At 39.1% G+C, this 22,868-nt stretch overlaps 1 protein-coding gene across 2 annotated transcripts in view; it reads right to left on the bottom strand.

Annotated features, from left to right (window-relative positions):
• LOC146003106 (U-scoloptoxin(11)-Sa2a-like) overlaps nucleotides 1-18,891 on the bottom strand; it is a 112,356-nt gene extending 93,465 nt beyond the window's left edge. Inside the window, exon 1 of one of the 2 annotated variants that reach the window (XM_083141279.1) lies at nucleotides 18,720-18,891. In XM_083141279.1, the coding sequence (XP_082997405.1) occupies nucleotides 18,720-18,827 (108 nt within the window). In that variant the 5' untranslated portion in view covers nucleotides 18,828-18,891. The remainder of the gene's footprint in view (nucleotides 1-18,719) is intronic. The other variant, XM_083141280.1, reaches the window with a different exon arrangement.
• Between the last annotated feature and the right edge of the window lie 3,977 nt (nucleotides 18,892-22,868).

Here is a 22,868-nt window from a genome sequence, read left to right as displayed (position 1 = left end):
TACCTAATATTGATATTTTTGACGTGATATGAAGATAAGATTATAGTTTGATATAATATTCGTTATCCACATTTTATTGAATGAAATAAAGTTCATATGCTAAAGGTACATGATTTATATAAGGTATTTCATATTAGTTACAAAAATTTCTATATTTATCTAAATAACTTACCACATCTTGTAGAACATGAAGCTATCCATTATTTTATTCAAACAACGTGTTTTCAAATATCTTAAATCTTTAAGTCTCTATATTAACCTGTTAAGAATAGTTTGTATGAGTCCCGTGATTAAGTCTGTATGGCGTATGACTGCCACGCAGAGGACTCGAGTTCGATTCCCGTGGTAGCTGATCTCACGTAGGAGATCGTGAATGTGTGGATCCCCTAGATCTGCACCGCATTACGAGCCTCCATAGCTTGTAATGTGCAGTGGCAGTGCCGGAGATTGGGTGCCAAATCTGGAGGGGAAAGAACAGTTTTCTTAGTTTTGGTAGACAAGGCTAAGCATTTAGAGGCCATATAGTGAGGGGTAATATGTGGCAAGAAGTGATGGGGAGGGGCAACTGCAATCAATCGATCAACCAATGAAATGTACGTTTTTCTTCTGCCGGATTCTAGCATTGAGTGTACGAGACGCTTACCTTTCAAAACATTTTAGATAAGGAATAGTTTGAAACTTTACAAAGTACTTTGTAGTTCTTCCTAGTACAGTGTGTACATAAACTCCGGACCCACTTTGAAAAATTTATTGTAGACAAAATGTTAGCACTATCGAGTAACAAAGTATATTATTTTAAAGAGTAAAGTTGAATTGTTTTTGTATTGCAGGTGTTTCTAGTAGTTCCATTTTCTGCCGCTAGAGAGTGTCAGATTCATCACGGCGTTTTCTCAACCTTAGAAGGCCTTTTGTGTGCTACAATTTGAGAAATCAAAAAGTGCTACAGATGTCCAACGGAAATTTAGTACCAAGTATGGGAAATAACCTACTACCAGAAATGGGATCCTCAATTGGTATGGAAAATTTATTAACGCTGGGTGCTTGTGTGCGAAGAAAGGAGTTGGTAGGCCAGGCGTGAGTGAAGGTGACATTGAACAAGGGAGAGAAGCATTTACCAGAAGTCCCACGAAATCTACATGCAGAGCGTCATCTGAGCTGGTTATGCCATCAATGACTGTATGGAAGATTTTACGTCGAAAGTTGAGAATCAAACCGTATAGAGTTCAGTTAATGCAAACGTTATATCCCCAAGATAAAGACAGGCGATTTGATTTTTTTTTTTTTGAGAATTGCAACAAAAAAGGTGGTGATTTTGTGAATACGCTAATTTTTAGTGACGAGGCTACATATCATACAAGTGGGAAGGTGAATAGGCACAATTGTAGCATTTGGGGACTGGAAAACTCATATGTCATTGTGGAACACGAGCGAGATTCTCCAAAGGTTAACGTTTTTTGTGCTTTGTGTCGCCAAAAATTGTATGGCCCTTTCTTTTTTCCAGACCCAACTGTAATTGGGCAGTCGTTTCTTGAAATGTTACAGAATTGGTTAATACCGCTGTTGAACAATGATTCAGAAAACTATGGGCTACAGTTAGACGGAGCTCCTCCGCATTTTCACCGTGCTGTTCGGGCATTTCTTAATGCACATCTTCCCAACTGTTAGATTGGTTGTGCAGGAAACGTTGACCAGTGTGTGATGAAGTGGCCCTCTAGGTCCCCAGATATCACCCCCTGCGACGATTCTTTTATGGGGATATGTGAAGATCCTTGTTTATGTCCTTCCTCTTCCACGCGAGGTTGTGGAACTTAGGGGGAGAATTGAGCAAGCAACAGCCACAGTTACAGAGGACATGTTGAGCCGTGTTTGGCAGGATTTTGGTTACCGTGTAGACATTTGTCGCATCACCCACGGTTCCTACACAGAGCATTTGTAACCAAATAGGCCATGTAAAAAACTTTCATGTATTCTCTACAATATTTTGTATTCCTGATGGTGATAAATTTCATAGGTTGTTGCAAATACATTTTTCAAAGTGGGTCCGGAGTTTATGTACACACTGTATAGTGGAAATGAGCAAAAATGCTAAGGTCTCATTTTTGGCGCTCCTAGACCGCACCCCGGCACTCTCACCTCCCTAAAGTAAATCATCACAAAGCCAGCAATAGAAGAATCGAGATTGGAATGACAACCACCTTCTTTAGAAAATCAAACATCTCCTAAAAGGCATTTAGCACCATAAATTCAGGCTTGACCAATGACAAGTTTGCCATAGTACTCTATTAGACCGCAGCATGCCCAGAAATGAAAGCGACGACATAATGTTTTACAGTCACGCACCGTATCCATTGGTTTGGAACAGAAAGATCCATTAATAGAATGCTGATCATACCAGATCTAATATAGTTCATTATCTGTAAGCAACAATGCTAAAAGGTTAAAAGCTTAACAATGTAATTCGAGACGTTTACAATTTACGTTACCATGGTTGTTGTTCGTGTACACACAAAGGAAGAAACAAAATAATGGTGCTCTATACATTCACAACTAATTGCTTCAGGTTGATAGCCGTGCTTCAGAGGAGAAAATGAACATATAATAACTTCTTGTAATGTGTTTCCTCTACCAAGGAAATTGGTTATTGACTATTTTTGGTAGATAATTATATCGAGTGTTCTTTCTGACATTTCATTGTGGTAATATAAGGAGAGATCGAATAGGTGAAACGTAACTCTGTGTGATACGTGCGTAGGGTTGAGGAAAGATTGATTGATTTAAACGTTTTGGGTGCGTCGGCAGTGATGGCCATTTTCCACCTTTCAGTGTAGGCGGGGAAGATACCCTTATCTAAAACCCTTACCTCAAAATTTAAAATAAAGGGGTATAAAAAGCCCCTTTGGGAACGTTTCAGGTTGTAAATGGGCCTGTATAGGACAAACAAACACATTAAGAAGATACGGATAATTTAAAACTACCTCAGAAACAGTGGAAAAGACCTGTTCTTCTCACAAATGTAAAAAGGTTCGCTAAAACACTGTCATTGTCCCCCAGCATAGACAACAAATTGTTGAGAAGGTTGAAACCCTGTCTGAGGTAACTAAAATCAGTACATTCGAGAAGAATGAGCCCGAACAATTAAAACAACGTTTCAAGTAGGACACAACGGAGGGTCCAGTCCTTACAGCAAATGACGATGTGTGAGATGGATGTGTCCAATTCGGAGCCGCGTTAAGATGACTTCCACTCGGCGGGAGGGACGGGACGAGGAACGCCAAGCAGAAGTGATTGGTTCGATAGCTTGAACATATTTCCCCCTTATCTCATCCCGCTCTGCCTACCGCGTTTCAAGAATGGAACAACGAAAAACATGCTGGTCCCTAGCTGGCAGAAGGTGGACGAGAACGTCCCCGTCTGCATCAACAGACTTCGCGGCATGGTAAGAACATTTCTGGTGGGGTGAGAACCCAGTGTGTCTTGCTATATAGGGGAGTAAATGTTTAAATTGACGTGAGGAGTCACGAACATTGTCCCATCTGATTGATTGATTGGTTTGTTTAACTTTACTTCGCTTTTCTGCCAGTTTTGTCTAATCGCAAAGACTAGGACGAACGGCGATATGATGAGATGAATGAAGGGCCAGTCACAAACATATAAGGACTATACAACATGGGCAGAACAGAGGCTGCAGGTCCAGGCGTCCGACCCTTGCTAGTGTGCAAAATGCATTCCCCAACTGAATCCTCTCCCTGATTGCATTTTAGAATTTGTTCTAAGTCGGTAAGAAAAAGTTAACTCCATTTGACGATGACATTTCTCCATAGTTTTTATTAATCAAGAAACTCCAATATTAGAAATTAATTTTAAGAAGGAAAAAATATATTTCAGTTGTTCAAGCGCAAAACGCGATTACACAGACAAGTATGAAACCGAGAGAAGGGCAGGAAGAGACTATGGAGCAACAAGAGACTGTGTGCAGCAACAGAAGCCTGTACAGCAAGACGAGACTGTACAACAACAAAAGACTGCAGCAGCAGTAAACTGTGCAGCAACAGGAGACTTTTGAGCAACAGGAGATTGTGCAACAACAGACAAATTATTGATAACAACTCGTTTGAACCAGTTTCCAAATTCAAATACTTAAGAGTAATATTAACAAATGAAAATTATATTAAAGAGGAAATAAAAAGTAGGCTTAATTCAGGAAATGCATGTTACTTCTCTCTTCATAAACTTTTGTCTTCTCGTTTAATATCTAAGAAACTAAAAGTTAAAATATACAAAACAGTAATTTTGCCTGTAGTATTATATGGGTGTGAAACTTGGTCCCTTACATTGAAAGAGGAACATAAATTGAGAGTATTTGAAAATAAGATCCTTAGAAAAATATTTGGACCTAAAAGGGATGAGGAGACAGGTGAGTGGAGAAGGTTACATAATTTAGAACTACATAATTTGTATTCATGTCCAGATATTATTAGAATAATTAAATCAAGAAGACTTAGGTGGGCAGGCCATGTGGCACGAATGGGAGAGGAAAGAGGAGTTTACAGGATTCTTGTTGGGAAACCAGATGGTAAGAGACCTGTAGGAAAGCCAAGACGAAGATGGAGGGACAACGTTGAGATGGACCTAAAGGAAATCGGTAGGGATGGAAAAAAGTATATAGATCTTGCTCAAGAAAGGGAAATATGGAAGGCCTGTGTTGCTGCAGCCATGAACCTTCGGGTTTAAGAAGGCTAGAGAGTTAGTTAGTTAGTTAGTCAGGGGACTGTGTGAAGCAAATGTAGTTTGTACTACAGTAAGAGGATAATGTGCAGCAACAGGAGACTGCATCTAAAGGACTGTGCAACAACAGGGGATTGTACTACAGTAAGAGTATACTGTTCAGAAAGAGGAAACTATACATCAAAAGGACTTGGAGCAACAAGAGACTGTGCAGGAACAGGAGAATGTGCATGAAAGGGAGACTGTGCAGCAATAGGAGACTGTGAAAAAGGAGAAGGCTGCACAGCAACAGGAGTGTTTACTACTGTGAGAAGATATTGTGCATAAACATGAGACTGTGTATCTACGGGAGACTGTGCAAGAACTGAAGACTGTGCAGCAACAGGAGACTGTGTAACAGCAACAGGAGACTGTAAAGCAAAATACTTTTAAACAACAGAAAATTGTGCAACGAGAGGAAATTGTGCAGCAACGAAAGACTACTGAGATATAGAAAACTGCAAAAGCAAAAGAAGACTATGTACTAACTGAGAGAGGGGGAGGAAGAGAGTGAGGGAGGAGGAGAGGGTGGCGCGATCGCCTACAGTAAATAACCCGCCCACAAAAATAAATGAAAACTATTCATGCAAGAGAGTAAGAAACCACCACAATAATTTTTAGAGGCAAAACACATGTTCCAGTCTGAAATGGAATTTACGTCACTACCGTATCACGCCGAAGGAGTGACTCGAACCCGGGACCCTGGCGTCCCAGCTCGATAGTATAATTACTTCGCCGAGGGGTTTAACTGAAGCGCTGGAAGTAACTTGGCAGTACAAGCATATTACACCGGCGACCTTCAGCAGATCTTTAAAACTCCGCTGACACGGGAATCGACATGAAATCAGTTGAAATAACGTAACGTCAGCCTCATGCAAAAAACACGGTTAACGACAGGACAAAACTCGCTCAACGGCTTTAACTATCGGAAATTTGAATCCCCTTTAAATATATCGCGAGACCAGATCTCTGTCTGCTCCCAGTTGTAATCAGAAAGTTATCGAGTGAACAGTTGTTGCCTCCAATTTATAGTCTGATTATCGATTGATACGTAAGGAGTTACAGGAGTTGCGCTCCCTCAAAGACGTTCTATTTCAGGTCCGTACCTTGTCTAACAAATCACCAGAGAAGATCATCTCTACGGACTCTATAGATAAACGAACATTCCTTTTCTATTGTTATCATGACCCTGCCAGACCAGTCAATCGAAGTGTAAATATCGAATGATAAAGTGTTCTCCTTATTTCACAGGGGCGGGATCCCTTATATGTAGTGCCTCTTGCACAAGCAAGTGGCTCAAGGCTGGCGAAGCCTACGTTCGATACCAAAACCCCGTAGGGGGGTTTAGACGCTACAATGTAATAACCTGATACGTTGACAGTAAACAAAGGCACCACGACATCGGGATCATGACCACGATGGAGCATTTGACAATCTGATGGTTTAAAAATAATTACCCTGCCCAGATCAGCGCGTGCTATTCCTGCCGATAGAGAGCCGATAAGGAAGCGGCTAATGGCTTTCCCCCAACTCATCGTTATTCTTGATGTCAACGGTTGGGAACACCGCCTCGCTCCGTTATTGGTTCATAGATATATTTCATGTGCACTTTCCCGTGTATGCGATCTGTTGTGAAAGATACCAGCTAATTGCGGGCGGATTTTAATCAGTATATTATCCAACAGGGTGAATCCATTACTGTCTGTGCCAACAGGAGCATCGGCATCCAATGTGCCACGGTGCATCCAATCTTAGCTCATTCTCTCGCACACCATAATATCCTATACTCTGTTCCGGGAATGTATGGAGCAAGGCTGCGCAACAGGGGAGAAAGTGAGTGTGTGGATCGAAGCAGTACGCACTTTTGATAACAGCTGGTAGCTACATTTTCCTCTCCATGCAGTCACTACTCTCATGCGTTTATTGGTCGAGCCCTCTCGATCGACTCACTACCTGCGCAGAGACTTGTTTTTGTTATTTTGCTCCACAGTTTCCAGGGATAGAGTATACATAAAAAAATTCAATGTGATACAAGAAATCTATTTGTTGTTGATCTTTGAAATCTTCGCTTTTCTGCCACTTTTGGCTTATCGCGACGATGAGTGATGAGCGATAGGATGAGTGATAATATGATGGAATTTATGAAGGGGCACCCACAAAGAACACACATGACCAGGCCGGGATTCAAACCCGGGACCCCTGGCGTCGCATTGCTAACCATCACGGAGGTCGGTAGGAAAATTCGAAAAAAAACAGAAGGAAGAAAGAAAGCTATAAACGAACGAGTTAAAACAGAAAAAGAGGTAAAACATAAAGAAGATAGAGATGTATTGAGAAATAGATCAAGAAAGATGAGATAATTTATATTTTTTTAAGTTCACTTTATGCACAGAATTGGATCAAGAATTTAAAGTGGAATTCTAACATCTGTAACATTTGCCTTCACGAGGAATCGGATCCAGAACCTTTCAAGCAAGAAGAAACTTGTGAAATTTATTTCCAAAATATGAAATTGTAGACCACAGAACAAGGAAATTCCTCTTAGTCTCTTTCGTAAACGATATTCACTCAATTCCATTTATATTATCCCTTATTGTACAGAAAAAAACAACGCAACAACTGGAAATTTACACGTTACGTGGGAAGTGGTGGATGATGAGTCAACGAGAAAGACAGGTCCCGAAGCACTATCGTGACGTCAGCAAGTGAGTCTGAACGTTCAAACGATGATGCGTGCATTAGTTCATTTCTTCAGAAAAAATACGGAAAGTTACTCGTGTTTGCTTTGTTTCTACGTGTGCCTAAAGCATTAGACATGAACATGGCAAGACTGATATACTTGGAATTTAAAAAGCCTGCACGTTGAGTGGATGGCTATGGCAGTAACTTCCTTTCAGGATATTTCATGTTTTGGACCTAGATAGTGATGCAGATATTTAAAGAAATATTTTCTCAAACGAGTTGGAAAACATACAAAAATGGCAATTACAAATGTCATCAAGGTAAGAATTTACAATACCGGACCCTTCCGTAATTTCTATCCTACTTCTTATAGTCACGAAATACGTATTCCCGATTAATTATCTGAGGTTAACATCTAGGGGTGACGTGTAGAAATTGTTCATTAATGTGTAGAAGTTGTAAAATATGCTTTACAATTTTCGCAATCATTCTCCCTATACAAGCATGGGAACCCGTTGCCACACTGTTGCTTTCATACTTGTAGAGCATGGATCGTGTAAACATGGCGGAAGAGAACACTAAAAAAGTTGTTAATGTTGTACATTAGAGGTAATTTTGGCAACAGTGCATCGAGCGTTCAATTGCAGGCTACAAAAATGGCATCTTCAGTGAGGAAATTTTGCCGTTAAAGTGCTACGAAACTAACATTTTTTTATCGGTCCCTGATCGCAATTGGCCCACAAACTATTCCCGGATAGCCCCACGAACCATTCTCGGTAAGGTTAGGTTAGGTTAGGTTAGGCAAACATAGTTAAAATTTGGGGTCGTAGAACCATGCATTGGTAGCCCCACAAACCATTCACAGATATCTTCAAACCATTCACGGTAATCTTAGGTCAGGGTAGCATAATTAAAATTTTCGGTCTTAATAATATCAGGAATATATTAATTTTGTAATCTAAAGCGTAAAATATTGCAATAAACATTGTTTTCGTGGAGAACTCTAGTGTTTCTGTTCCGATCACGGACCACTGAATTTCGCTTATTTTGCAATTTCTCCACGTGACTCCCAAATGTTAACTTCAAATTCGTGATTAGGAGGCCTCAATTAGTGAGTGCAAATTATTACAAAAATCGAGGGAGGGGGGTCCGGTATTGTAAATTCGCTCCGTAAACAATAATTACACGAGTTGTCGAGATTTTTTGTAGTCGTGGAAAATACAAATACAGTATGCGCCAAAATATACAGTACTGAAATGAAAAGATGAACAAAAGAATAAGACATGTTACACTATAGTGACTGGTCTATATGCAACCCAAATAACAATCGTGCCTTTTGGGTTGCATAATTGTCAGGAAACCTAAGGTTAGGTTAGGCTAGGGCATGTGGAGTGGACGATTGTCATATGGGTTGCATATAGACCAGTAACCTTTTTCAAACTCGGTCCACCTTCACGACCGCTTCCGTATGAGCGGAAATAATGCTCAACTATGAATACTTTTTTCCTCCGTCGAGAGACGCATTTCCAACAACAACTGCACAACACAACTTCCTTTTCACTACTGTGAACACGTGCAGCTGGAGCTATGCCCTGTCGACAAACGCAACCACGTGTTCGAGATGCGCGAGTTTCAGTACTGTATATTTTGGCGCATTCCATATTTACAGACTGTACAAGGGAGATAGATCGTAGTTTACGTTAAAGTTTAGTACGTTGCACTACCAAGGAGAGAAAATCGAGTTTGGGTTTGGGACTTAAACCAGAATCATACGGAACTAGATTTTCAGTAGGAATGCCCTAGTTGGCGCTGGATTGGCTACCCATTTGCTAGTTTCCGCCTCACACTATACTTGTTACAGAACTTGGCGATACACTTTTGTTCCCATAAGATATTGCCCAGAGCAGACAATCTGTAAAGATGGGCGAGCAATTTGAAGAACGTGTGCTTTTATTAAACATTTAAAAAAATGAAAGTGAGGACTAGATATTGGCTCGATAAAAATATAGTAATCAATGCGTACCGAACAAGCTTTTTGATGAACTTGGGTATGCATATTCATACATGAGATTCGCAGGATTTATTCACATACACACACAAAGATAACCGTCAAACATTTAATGCACTTGTAATAATAAGGATTTTCATTTGCAGTTAATCATATTTGTCACGTACACATCTCATCGCTTTGTATAAATACCTACATATTAATGAACTGAACACAAATGCACTGCATGTCGTCTATTTACTTGTTTTATCCAGAAACGGAGAAACTAACAAAAACAGCCAACACTCGGAAACCACAGCAAAAAACTCTCCTTTGAAAACTCACAGATTACCTTCACATGGCCAAACTTTCGTCTGATTGGCTGTTCAACAGAATCCAGTCGTGGAAAGCCAGTAGCAATTAGAACATGTCCTATTCCTCCAAACCAGCTGCAGCAAGCCAGGCAGCAATCGCATCCGGGCAAGTAGCCAGTTCAGTCCAGCTAACTGGAAATCCAGTTCCGTGTGATTGGGCCTTTAGTGTAATGGTAGGGTACTTATAGGTATTGTTATGGCAAGGTACTAGCGCGCACAATTTCCGAGAAAAAGCCCTTCAAAGTTTCCAATTTTTCCGTGGGAGCATCATTAGGCGAAGGTATTATCCGAATGCCCGTGATGGGGTGGTAGCGTACAGGTTCACCTGCCGGAAATTCTGGGTTCGATTCCCGTTCGGTTCCTCATGCTTTTTATTAACTGTAGCAACTGTTTATTACATTTTATTTAATACCTTCTTGAAATAAATATAGGTGTATTTAATTTTGGAGGGAAAATTCTTTTAATTGTCTAATCATTTTGCAAACATATGCAAATGAAATTATCCGCAAATTACTTTGGACAAAATAGTACACGTAGCAAAAAGTATACATAAACAAAACAAGGAAAGTTTTATTTGCATTTTTTGTACACAATCCAGAGTGGTAATAATAGTAACAGAATCGAAAGCAAAATATTTCTCTCCAAATCCGACAGCAAATTGAAATGAATTTTCCCAACATACAGGGTAATTCAAAATGAATGGTGCAACTTCTTTACACTGTTGTTAGGGCGTTACTATTTATGATAGAAAATCAGACAAGGCATCAATATAAAGATAAACTCTGGAAATTCTATCCCCACTTAGCGGGCTTGCGCGAATTTACAATACCAGACCCCTCCCCGATTTTTGTAATATTTCCCATACTCACTAATTGAGGTCTCCTAATCACGAATTTTGAAGTAAAAATTTGTAGAAATTGCAAAATAAGCGAAATTGAGTGGTCCGCGATCGGAACAGAAACCATAGATTTCTCCACGAAGACAATGGTTATTTCAATATTTTACGTTTTAGAACGAAATTCTAACTATGTTTAGGTTAGGTAACTAATACTTACAAGATACCCTACCATTACACGAAATCCCGTTCCAATCTCAATATATCTCTGTGAGAAAAATGTTCGATACCAAGAATTTTACCTGATAAAACTAGATGGATATTATTTGTTATTACAATTTGAGGAATCTGGTACAAATTAGGTGCACAAATTACTGTGGTCATAAAATACAGTTTGAAATGGTTTTACTTACTGAAAACTTACGAACAGATGAAGTGGGAAAATGTACAAATAATGCAACGGACTTAGCTATCCTAACCTACTCGAAACACGTCGATGTCATGAACACTAAATCCAAATTAACTAGCCTATCAAGGGAAGCCTATAGGAAGGAATTTATGATTAAGCGGAAACACATCCATAGTATTAATGAGAGCAGCTTACTTTAATTCAGCAAGGCCAGAGCGAGAAACAAGAGAACACTAATACGCTTTCTGTATAGGTAGAAGAATATTGCCACTGTCATTGCATCTTTTAATGATATAATTTATATTCATTATCGGTAGGACAAGCTAGATAATACGAATAGCAAAAATACGCGATGCGAGATTGTTTTTCAGAATTTCGTTTCATTAAATCCCTAACAACGGCAATTTATTTATAATTGTACATAAACTTAGGCAAAATTACAAATTCGATAGTAGTAATTAAATGTTCAGAGAAAAGCCCATTTAATTCACTAACACCTAAGTTGATAATTATGTTTCCCGCTTGTACTTGTGGCATTTAGAACAGGCTGAGATAATCTCTCTCTCTCTCTCTCTCTCTCTCTCTCTCTCTCTCTCCTATTCTTCCATACGAAACATAAATGAAAATAAATAATACTAATAATACTACTACTAATAATAAATAGCTTACAATGATATGAATCGTTATTCATTAAACTTTCATTCTAGGAACTAGCTTACAGATTTTCAACCCGCGCAACAAAAGCACACACGATGAAGGCTGTGCCTCATGGTTTGCAAAAAACTAACGACTTACAGTGCGTTTGAGGGATAAAGATTGATGTAAACCATACACACATATAGAAGAAATGTACCAAAATCGAACATCACTCCATATGTCAGTAGGTAAGGTAAAGTTTCCCCGTGAACACTGCCATGAACGTCCATATAGCGGTATGTGGAAACTAGATCCCCCCACACATTTTAGATCTCAGTAATTTTTGGAGGTGATGTGATCGACACCATGCTCCGGCTGCCTTTACCCACCCCCAGTGCACCAATTTATTTCAGGCTGGATACACAGAGCCGCCTTTTACAAGGACAATGCCGGAAGCATTCCGACACTACATCACCCAGCCCTGGAATCGAACACAGGCCTCCTACGTAGCAGTCAGACTTCGTACCGGTTACTGTTGATCTTTGTTGCAGATGATGTGGAAAATGACGTCAAAGGTCACAGATTTCTGTCTAAAGGGGCAGCGAAGGTACATATAAAGCAGCTCCCCTATGAAAAATTTTCTAAAGTCTAGATAATCTAAATACTTTCCGCTATTTAGACTTCTGTGCATGAACAAGATGAACAAATGTAATAGGTGCTCTTTATTTTCTGTGAAATTATCCTTCACCAAAGTTGTGAGCAAAATGATATCTGCTGTCTACATTTTCACGCTTCACTGCAAACAAATTATACAAAATAATTTTAGCTAATGTCAAATGGGCTAACGGCAGCAGCAGGAGGGGCACAGCCCCCCGGTACCTGTCTGGCTACGGACATGGTTATATCGATTATTGGTTTACGATTATGTATGTATAATGATTTCTGAGGTGAAAGGTTAGTTTAATTCTTCAAAGCATAGAGAGTATTTAATAGAAAAAAGAACTATACAACATAGTGGAGAAGTTATTAACTAAATCTAATTTTTAAATATGGCCACTGGAAAGATCTACAAATATTTGGCCATGGGTTTCTTCCTTTGGGGTTTAGTGAAAGACAATGTGTTTGTCCCACCCCTGCGTGGTAGATTGAAGTACTTGCGAGGAGTCATAATTACTGAAGCCATCACGGAAGTCGATCGGGAGATCCTGGAAAGTTATGGGTTGAATATTACTATCCCTTGATGTATGTGATGTTACACATTGTTGATTCTATTAATTTTCATTTAAATAATTATAAAATTCTATTACGATAAACATTTAAAGTGTTGACAATATAGAACCCGGTATTGAAGGTGGAATTCAGTAGATTCAAAGATATTGCAACCTTTCATTTCGATCCTTATTCTGTCATAAACAGATGTGCTCGCTATTGGCTACTGGCCCGTGAGCATTCTAACGTAATGTATGTGTAGTTAAACTAGCAAATTATACCCATTCATTTTTTAAAAAATAATTAAATCAGATTGATGGTTGTCTTTCAAGGCCAGACAAACAGCTCAAACAAGATAATTTATGTAGCCTAGAAGTGTTATTCAGTAGGTCCATCTATCCACCAAATTTTGACTATATTGCAGTGGTAGTTTCTGGACGAGCGATCGGACACAATCTGTGCATAAATATACTCCCTTTTTAAGACAAACAAATCATTGTCGTTTTTAAGTCAAGGAGATCGAAACTTTGTGTTTTATAAGTTTGTAGGACAGTACATTTTCCGAATTTTTAAACTTGCTTTTAAGAAGAAGATTGTTGAGTTATAAAAACAGAAACGAATATGTAAAAACATAGGGGAGAGTTGCCGAAATTGGACCAGTTGGTACTATTTTGCTTCTGCATGAAAAACAAGACACAGAAAAAGAACGAAATTGTAGGTATGAGAAGCACAAACTATTAGCTTTCACTTCATATATGTATTTCAACAAAAAATGCAGGAACCAATATAATAGGGTACATAAACGAAAGTAGTGACATCGGTCCATTATAGGCAACTGGTTTCCTAACTTGGACCACAGGTTGCTTAGGTTGTACCGCTCACAAATGGCATGTACAGTGGGATCCATAAGTATTGCTCAGCAAATTGTCCATGATTATTTTCGTTGGTATTCATCTTCATCCTACGTATTTGTATGGACTGTATTTTTACGTATACTGGTTCAGAGGTCGTAAGCAGATTGTTTGGTGTTTTGTGTCAGTTCTTGAAGCTCTCATTGCATTAAACAAAGGGAGTAAACGTGGTGATGGACAATTTGCTTGGTAATACTTATGGATCCCACTGTACGTATGTATGTCTACGGTATCTAGAGACCTGCAGCCCTCACTTAACACACCATTGTGGTATTTACTCCAACTACACTCGTTAAAGTCATAGTCCCCATTATTTTATGCTGCTATAGCCATTTGCAATTCCATCTCTGTCCACAACCCATAGTTTCCCCGGTCCAATTTAGGAAACACGTGGTGGTCCAACTTAGGCAATTATACCCCGTTAATAAAAATATAACGCTACACTGCAGTTAGTGGTTAATGAATGGCACTTTTGTAATACACTACAGTACATTTGATTACTTACCCCTAGTCTACACAAGAGCTTAAGATCCGAAGCACAATAATTGCAACACGAACAATGAAAACATAATAACAGCGCTCCTACTTCGTCGAACGTCTCTAGTTGACTGGCCATTCAGTCATTTGTACATGGCACTGACGCCAACCAGTAGTGCCAACTCAGCTGTTTCAAATACTCGTCTATAGGCAAAAACAAAGGTAGTCCAACTTAGGCAACGGTCCAATTTCGGCAACTCTCCCCTATATTTAATATTTGAACATAATTCAGCTCTCATCATTATTTTTAGCGTATTTATTCTACGAGGGAGAGTCAAATAGAAACCTAAAAAGGCCGATACAAATAGTAGGACAGACTGTAAACAGCTCAAACTTGCATGAGGTATCAACTGTTATTTATAAAACGACTCAAGGCTGCAACACTAATCGAGTGAGCTTCAGAACGCCATTTTTGTCATTTTAAAGATAGCGTCTGCTCTACACACTTCCACCAATGACCTCTGTCAGTCTAAAAATTTAAAGAAAGTTTTCGGCACATAAAAATTCAATATCTCTGTGCATCCTTGCCACACCAGAAAGTGTACTAATGGAGGAGAAAGTTCGACAATGGCCTCAGTTCACAGGCAGATGGGTGAATAGACCTTCGCAGTGGCTCATAAGTGACTGCACGCGGGTCCCAAAGAGTCACTTACTCAAAGTTGAAACTATATGTAGATCACCCATAGGTCTGTGCTAAAATGCAGCAAGCTTGTTTAACTCTTGAAATCTCTTTCATTTCCAGTAGGATGATCGCGCGCATATTTCTGTCACCATGAAGTGAGCACAAGGGAATTGATTGCTTGCAACGTGCAAATGCTTAATCGCGAGTAATTGATTGATTGGGTTTATATTATTACGTTTTCCTCCCACTTTTGCTAATCGCGACGATAAGGATGATAAAGGGACATTCGCAAAGAAAATCTATGCACGGGTCGGGATTCTAAGCCGGGACCACTGGAGTGCGCTGAGATAACCAACCCGCCATCGATGTCGACCCTTGATGAGAAGTGGCAACACTGTTTCAGGTCCAGTAACTACTTGAATGATTGATCTGTGGCCATATTATACGGCATTTGCCCTAAATATATTGCTTCGAGAAACTTCGAGGTTGAATAATGTAGGATATATAAAGAGCTATAGACCGCGGACTGTAGTTCGGGAGGTTCTGTGGTTGATTCACATGATAGACCACTTGATTTTTCATTTGGCACATTATATCTACTTTTACGTCGAAGTGAACGAATATGTTACAATTTTGGATTTTAAATTATTATAAGCTACCTCTCTCTCTCTCTCTCTCTGTCTCTCTCTCTCTCTCTCTCGTACCCTGTGATTCATGTACTGGAAAGAATACATTTATGTGATTGTTTAAGTTTTGTTTTTAAGTCCAATTTATGCTAATATCCATGGGCGTCCGGAAGGGGGGGCAAGGGGGCCGTAGCCCTCCCTGGAAAATGAAAGTCAACCAAAAAATATATATTTTTCACATATAATTTCATTCCAGCCACAATAGTATGTGTTAATTATTGCATGAATATGATAAATTCAAATTTAAGCAATGTTTTTGAGGGAAGAACACTCTTATTGGGCAAATGTGGCTTGTTTGGCTCCCCCTAGAAAAAATATACCTTCCTTGCCCCTCCCTGGAAGAGATCCTAGGGACGTCCGTGCTAATATCGGCTAAGCGGGACTTGATCTACAGTTTAAAGTGGGATACAAACCACTGGGGAATGTGCCATCACCGAGTATCGAACCCGGGACAATTGATTACAAGGCTCCGGTTTTACCGCTACGGGAAGGCCTGCATGTACATAGACAAAATAGAAGGAGAAGGGCACCAATTAATTTTGATATAGTCTAATCTATGTCATTTTTTTCTGACTAGATTAGATTGCAAAGCGCCACCAAAATCGCAACATCAGAGTATGGAGATACGAATTGGCAACACACCGCACCTTACTCCAGCTAGACAGTTGGAAGCATCAGTTCTCACCCTGAGATCGGGATTAAGACTATCCCCCATCTTCCAGGAAGGTAACTACCGAGCAGCATATCACGTCAAATAAAATTCAAATACTTTATAATTAAAATGTCCAAATACTTTAATCACGAATCGCTCGCGTACATACTTATTCGCACAAATTGAAAATATATGTTGGGTCCTGCTCGCTCGTAGGCAGTGATAAGTACTTATTTAACACGACAGAATTTCACGCATCGCCTTCACCGTTAATAGCAAGACGTCAACTGCTTACCCCAAGCGCGAGACGCAGCATAACAGATTGTTATTTCTTACAACGCTACAAACTCATAAAATAAAAATACTTCAACAAAAGCCGATAATGTATGTGTCAGATTAATGCTAATTAGCGATAGTAAGCTTTCGTTATGGTTGGCAACAATTTAAAATGCCAACGTGGAACTTTTGACGTCGCCATATACACGAAGCGTCATTCTCCACTTCTAAAATAAACAGCCAATAGGAGAACGATTATTATTGAAAGCGAGAGAGAATTGCTATGCTTTCATGTTACAATATTGAACTAGGAAAGAAATAACGAAACAGATTTTATAAAATAATTCATATTTGTCCTTGCACATAAAATTATTAAGTAAAGATTTAGTTTATGGATTTATAATGAAGAATAAATTACTTCAATCATGTACATTTTTGAACAAAAATCGATATTAAGAAGAAATGTACTTAGTATGCGCTTAAACAACAATATTTGCGTAATAATCTTGGATTTGAGAAATAATGAAAACTTTGCTTAGGATAATTAGCCTATAAAATCTGAATTTATGTAAAAATACGCGAATAATATAATAACATAAGATAGAACATAAATATATACATGAATTATGAAAACAATTAATTATAAATAATTTAATGCAAGTTATTAACTTGAAAGTATACAAAGAAGATATATACCAATATACGAGTGCAATTTGGATAACATGGCGGTCGTTACAAGATGATTATATGAAATCGCTCTCTTTTTGATGTGAGTCGACCCTGGTTTGATCATCGGCGGGACCTCTAAAATCTCGGGGCTGAGCTATTATCGTGAGAACAATTGTAGTGATACCTGAAAGAAATCGTGGCGGATTCCAGTCTCGAAAACCAGAACAGCGGCGACAGGACTCGACGCGCAAATCATGTGTCATACAGTGACAAGCCCCGTGTTTCAGTAGTCCTATTAACGAGTTGTATAAGTCTAAGGTACGAAGTGGCTATTTAACGCTGGTTGAAGCCAGAGGGGAGGGGGGAAGTCATATACATGCTAGACCAATCGCAGCATGAACCTTCTCCTAAAAGTAAACAAAATCTAATGAAAGCCGAACACTTTTGGAACGTATTCCAGAAACTTCTTTTCATTATTTGAAACAAATGACATGTGCTCCTCATACACGCTTAAACAGGCGTTCCATAATTTCTATTTTTGTTATTTAGCGTCGTTTTTCTTCCCATTTGTGCTAATCGTGACGATGAGAGTGATGCTCACATGAAATTGATGAAGTGTAACTTGAACATCCATGCATATGACGGGATTCGAACCCGAGAACTTCGGTGGTGAAATCGAAAGTCGACCACTTAACGCGCTTTTATTTTAAAACAAAGCAAGTTTTCTGCATTTTTATTTTCGGTATTTTTTTAATTAAATTTTTCTTGAAGTATATCTTTCCAATTTCTTACATATGTCTGTGGTTTTTCCAACATCAAATACACAGACATCCATGTCTCAACCGAGATTCGAACCCAATACCCCCGGCGTCCTAGCGCTCTGTGCTAACCACACTAAGCACACCACAAGTCTTCTAATGGTTCACATAATGTTCATATAATGTTCAAGATTCAGATTTTCCTGATAGAGCAGTGGCTAACGCTCTCGCATTGTAATCAAGAAGTCTCTGGTTCTTTTCCAATGTGAGGAAATTTCATCTGAGGAAGAAGTGCACTTAATCACAATTGGTAACACTTTTCGTGCAGGGGAGACTTTTTAAAGCACCCAAATGTCAACTTCCCTTACAAATAGTACACTCTGGACTTCATTTTGTAGTCTAACGAGGTTCTGGCGTCTGGACTTAGCCGTATGACGCTCTGTCTGCATTGTGTTGTGTCGCCGTCCATATATGTTATCCATCCATCCCATCACCATTCATCATCAGCGTCACGATTAGCCAAAAGTGGCAGAAAAGCGAAAGAAAGTAAACGCAATCAAACAAAATAAATAAATCCAATCTGACCATCCCAGGAAGAAATGGGCTTAAACACAATTAGGAACACTTTTCAATACTCTGAAATTTCTTGAAAGTTGTCAAAAGTTTCTGGAAGACGTTCTCTAATACTAATTCTAAAAGCATCAAAACTTACCCTCTCACCCACCATAGTGAGTTCGTTATTCTCGAACGTCCCAGCGTAGCGGCCGTTGGCTGAAACAAGCAGAATAGCTAACGAGATGAAACACAGATGGAGCAACATGTCTTCGGTTGTCTCGTACGTAGGGAGTCTGCTGGAGGTCTTCGTTCGCTGCCTGCCCTTGTCTCTGCACTCTACAAACTAACTCCTCGCTCCACCGATTCCCACGTTATATTGGATGTTCGCCACGCCCCTGCCCTGCGCCCCCGCGCGCCCTGGTTGGCTGAGAGCCGCACTCAATCCTAGGTGTCCCGATGTCGTCATTGTCGTCTCTTTCATGCGAGGGACCCATTCATAAACTCTTCCTCGAATCAAGGATCTGTTGCTATCAGTGGTGGGTTCTTGTTACCGAGAATGGGTACGAAAATAGCTTTTTTTCGTTTTGGTTAATATCGGCGATAAGGACGAATCATGAGTATCCAATTAAGGAAGGACAAACATAAAAACATGTATCACCGGGCCAGGTCTCGAACCCAGAACCTTTGCTGGCCAGACCATAATTTGAGTACATAAGACTCTCTGCCACTCAGGTTTTTAAGATTAATGTACGGGACACAATCGCAATCAAAAGTTAAAACTAAGGGACACAATTGGAAAACACAATATGCCTTATTGAACATTTATACTCGCCTTTTCATCTTGAGAACAGTTTGTGAAAAAGCTACTAATAGGCTGTAAAAGGTTTGTTTATTTGATTAATTGATTGATTCTGTTCTTGCTTCGCTTTTCTGCTACTTGTAGCTAATTGAGAAGTGAAGATGAGTGATGATATGACGAAATTGATGAAGGGACACTCACAAATTACACCATGCCGCGGAAGGGATTCCAATCCGTGACCCTTGAATCGTAGCGCGCTGTGCGAACCACTCTGGCACGGCGGTCGGCCGCAAAATGTAAACTGGAGAAATGAATTTTAAGACAGACAATATTCGCTGTTACCCAACCATGGAAAAATGACAATGACTTGTGTTTGATGTACAGTAAAACCTCGTTAATCCGGACTAATGGGGGGATAAGTTGCCCGGTTTAACGAAAGTCAGGATTAACTGAAATAACCTAAAAGAACAGTAGAAAGTGCATTAAAACCCATTTATAGCAACAAGACACGTTTATTATAATGTATTTAAAGGGCATAAGCCTAAATACACTATGCAGTAAAGTACAAATTCTGCAGGAAACAGAATTTCATCAGTGGTTGACTGCCTTGTCTTTGGGAAGTTCTCCTGTTGACTTGTAGCCACATTTAAAACCTTGCATTCTGCTTTTTGTTCCTTTTGCCTGTCCGGATTAAGCGAAGTCCGGGATTAACGAGGTTTTACTGTATTAACGACCATTACATATAGTTACCCTAATTAAAGTAATTTGAATTAATCATTCTAAAAATATATAGATTATAGTGCGCGAAATTCTACGTAATTTGTAATCATTATTGGCCTTTATGCATGATAAAACATTCCAAATTAAATATAAACAGTTGGATTCCGCTTTTGTAAATTAACAGTCAGACTGTTAAATTTTAATGGTACGGTTACGAACACTTCTGGGTTGTAACATATCCATATTCTTTTAAAGGAATTACTAAAACCCAGAAGTGTCCGTAAGGGTACAGTATTGTAAATTCTACTGTACTTCTAACAGTGCAGATTTCTTTAGATAAAAATGATGCTTTGTTGTTTTTATGCTCTATTTCTCGAGTATGCTGCACTATATAGATGCTACATTTGCAGTGTTTGCAACTTTGCTTAATATTTATTACCACTATATCCTTCAACCACAAGTGAAAATCTTCTTTCCCCAAACCAATGAATTATGAAAAATACACAGTCGTTTTATGTTATTGGTGTTCGTTTATCACTCATCTGGAAACAAGTTGAACGTGACTTGCACCGGCACCAACCCACCAAGTTTACTGAAAATGAAAGTAGAAAGAGTGCATGTCTGGTATCGGTCACAATCAGGTGGGGAAACGGAACTGGAGTTAATATCCTTCCCACAATGCACTGCGACAGGTGAAAGAGTAGTTGATGATCTATACCAGCGGTTCTCATGTACCGCCACCATAGGATTTCTCTGAATAGTGTTTTTTGGGAATTTGGAGGGTGGGGGGCTGCCTGACTGGTGGGGCGTTTTTTATATGTTGGAGGCGTGTATCTGCAATGAGCAAAATGGCATTCATGCTAACAAATAAACATGTTGTTTACAATCTATGATTAGTTAAACAAATAAAAATGTGAAACACATGTATGGTCAGAATATATGAAAAACTTGAATTTTCATATAGTTTTTTCCAGAGTTATTGAAGCAAAAGTGAAGAACAAAAATAAGCTTGTAAGCAAACAGTCAAGCACAATTTTGCAGTTTTTATTGTAATTCATCAGAGTTTCTAGTGAAAAGTAAGAAGTATATGCCTGACATTTTAACACTTTAACAAATGTTTGCGAGTTTCTGAGTTGAAGAATGAAAAGGGTAGATTTCAAAGGAGTATTTCAAAACAAATTAAACAAAGATAAGTGTGTCAGTGACAAAATCAGCCTTATTTTCCTGTTGAGTTTAGAAGCTATGATGTCTGAAACAATGAAGTCTGCTCCACACACCTGCAGCAAAAATATTGTTGTGTGAGTATTCTCGATACTCTTACGAGCTGATCGCGTACCCCCTTCAAGTCGTTCATGTACCCCTGGGGGTACGCGTACCACAGTTTGAGAACCAGTGATCTAGACCTTCAAAACATTGATAAAGCAGAATAAATTGTAAATTTGAAATACGGGACAATTGACGTTCCTGAAAGATTGTCACGAGACGCGGAACATACTACACAAATACGGGATTGTTAAAATCCGGGACCTTGAATTAGAAGGAGACATACTTACAGGTGCGAAACATTGCTAAACTATGGCCCCCAATACACATGAGTTATAACTGACGAAACAATCCGCATCCAATTCTCTCCTGCAGCTACCGCTGAAATCACTCAAATGTCAATCTCTCTTCTACCTAGTGCACTCTGGGCTGCATTCTAGCAGGCATACGGTGCTCTGGCGTCAGGATACACAGTCAGTGAGGAATTGATTGATTAATTTGGTGTTTTAAGTGCACTTTATGCCCAGTAAGGCTAATCGGGACTTAACCTACAGTTTAAAGTGAGATCCGAACCACTATGTGCCTCCACCTTGTTACGAACCCGGGAGCTCTTGATTACAAGTCGACGATGTCAGTGACGAATTGTATTGTGTCGTCGATACATGTTTGCAATTGTCTCTTCTTCCATCTTATCACATCGCCATTCATTCCCATCGGCGCGTTTAGCCAAACGAGGCAGAAAAACGACGTGGAATAAACAAAATTAACCATATGGAATTGATAGAAATCAGACATACAGTATTGTATGTACTTACTTCAATATCTTAAGTCTAATTGGTTTTAAATGTCATCTAAATTCGTTTATTTATTTCTTATTAAAACATGAACCAGATGTCTCTCTTCAACAAATGCAATAATGATATGGAAAAGGAGGAATCAGAATCAGCTGAAAGGGAAATTATTTCTTGGGAAGTGAATAGTCTGACAAAACGTAAATTATGTTTTCGTGTTATTTTACGATTATTTGTTAGTCTTTGATTCCAAGATAATGTTGCTTGTAACCTTCAGAAAGAAATATTGCATCTCTCTAAAAATTAGTTTAGTAGGGATATGTCTTGTTTTGTATTTGCATGTATGCGTGTCTCTTTGTTTCCAAGGTAAAAACCTAGCTTCTTTCCAGGGGGAGAGGTGTAAAGGGATTATAGACATACATACAAATAAACGTCGTCGTTTTGTAATCAAGGAAGTCCAGGGTTCGATACTCGGCGAATTCACACAGATGCTCGGATCTCACTTTTAACTATAGGCCCAGTCCCAAGTAGCGTACTGTGCATGTGAACATAAAAACTCAAACTGAAATGCATTTAATCCAACAAATTATATACTTGTACGAAACTATACTTCATTTCTTTATTAGATTCCGAGAAAGGGATTTCTTAGTCATGTTACCATATAATCTTTTCGGAACGATCAACTAATTTTGGTATTCAAAAAGTTATGGAAAAAACTACTTCAATAAACTTT

This window comes from Lepisma saccharinum, chromosome 19 (genome assembly GCF_977018435.1).
Source record: "Lepisma saccharinum chromosome 19, izLepSacc3.1, whole genome shotgun sequence".
NCBI lineage: Eukaryota > Metazoa > Arthropoda > Insecta > Zygentoma > Lepismatidae > Lepisma > Lepisma saccharinum.
The sequence above is the reverse complement of the archived record's forward strand: the minus strand, read 5'-3'. Positions and strand labels throughout refer to the sequence as shown.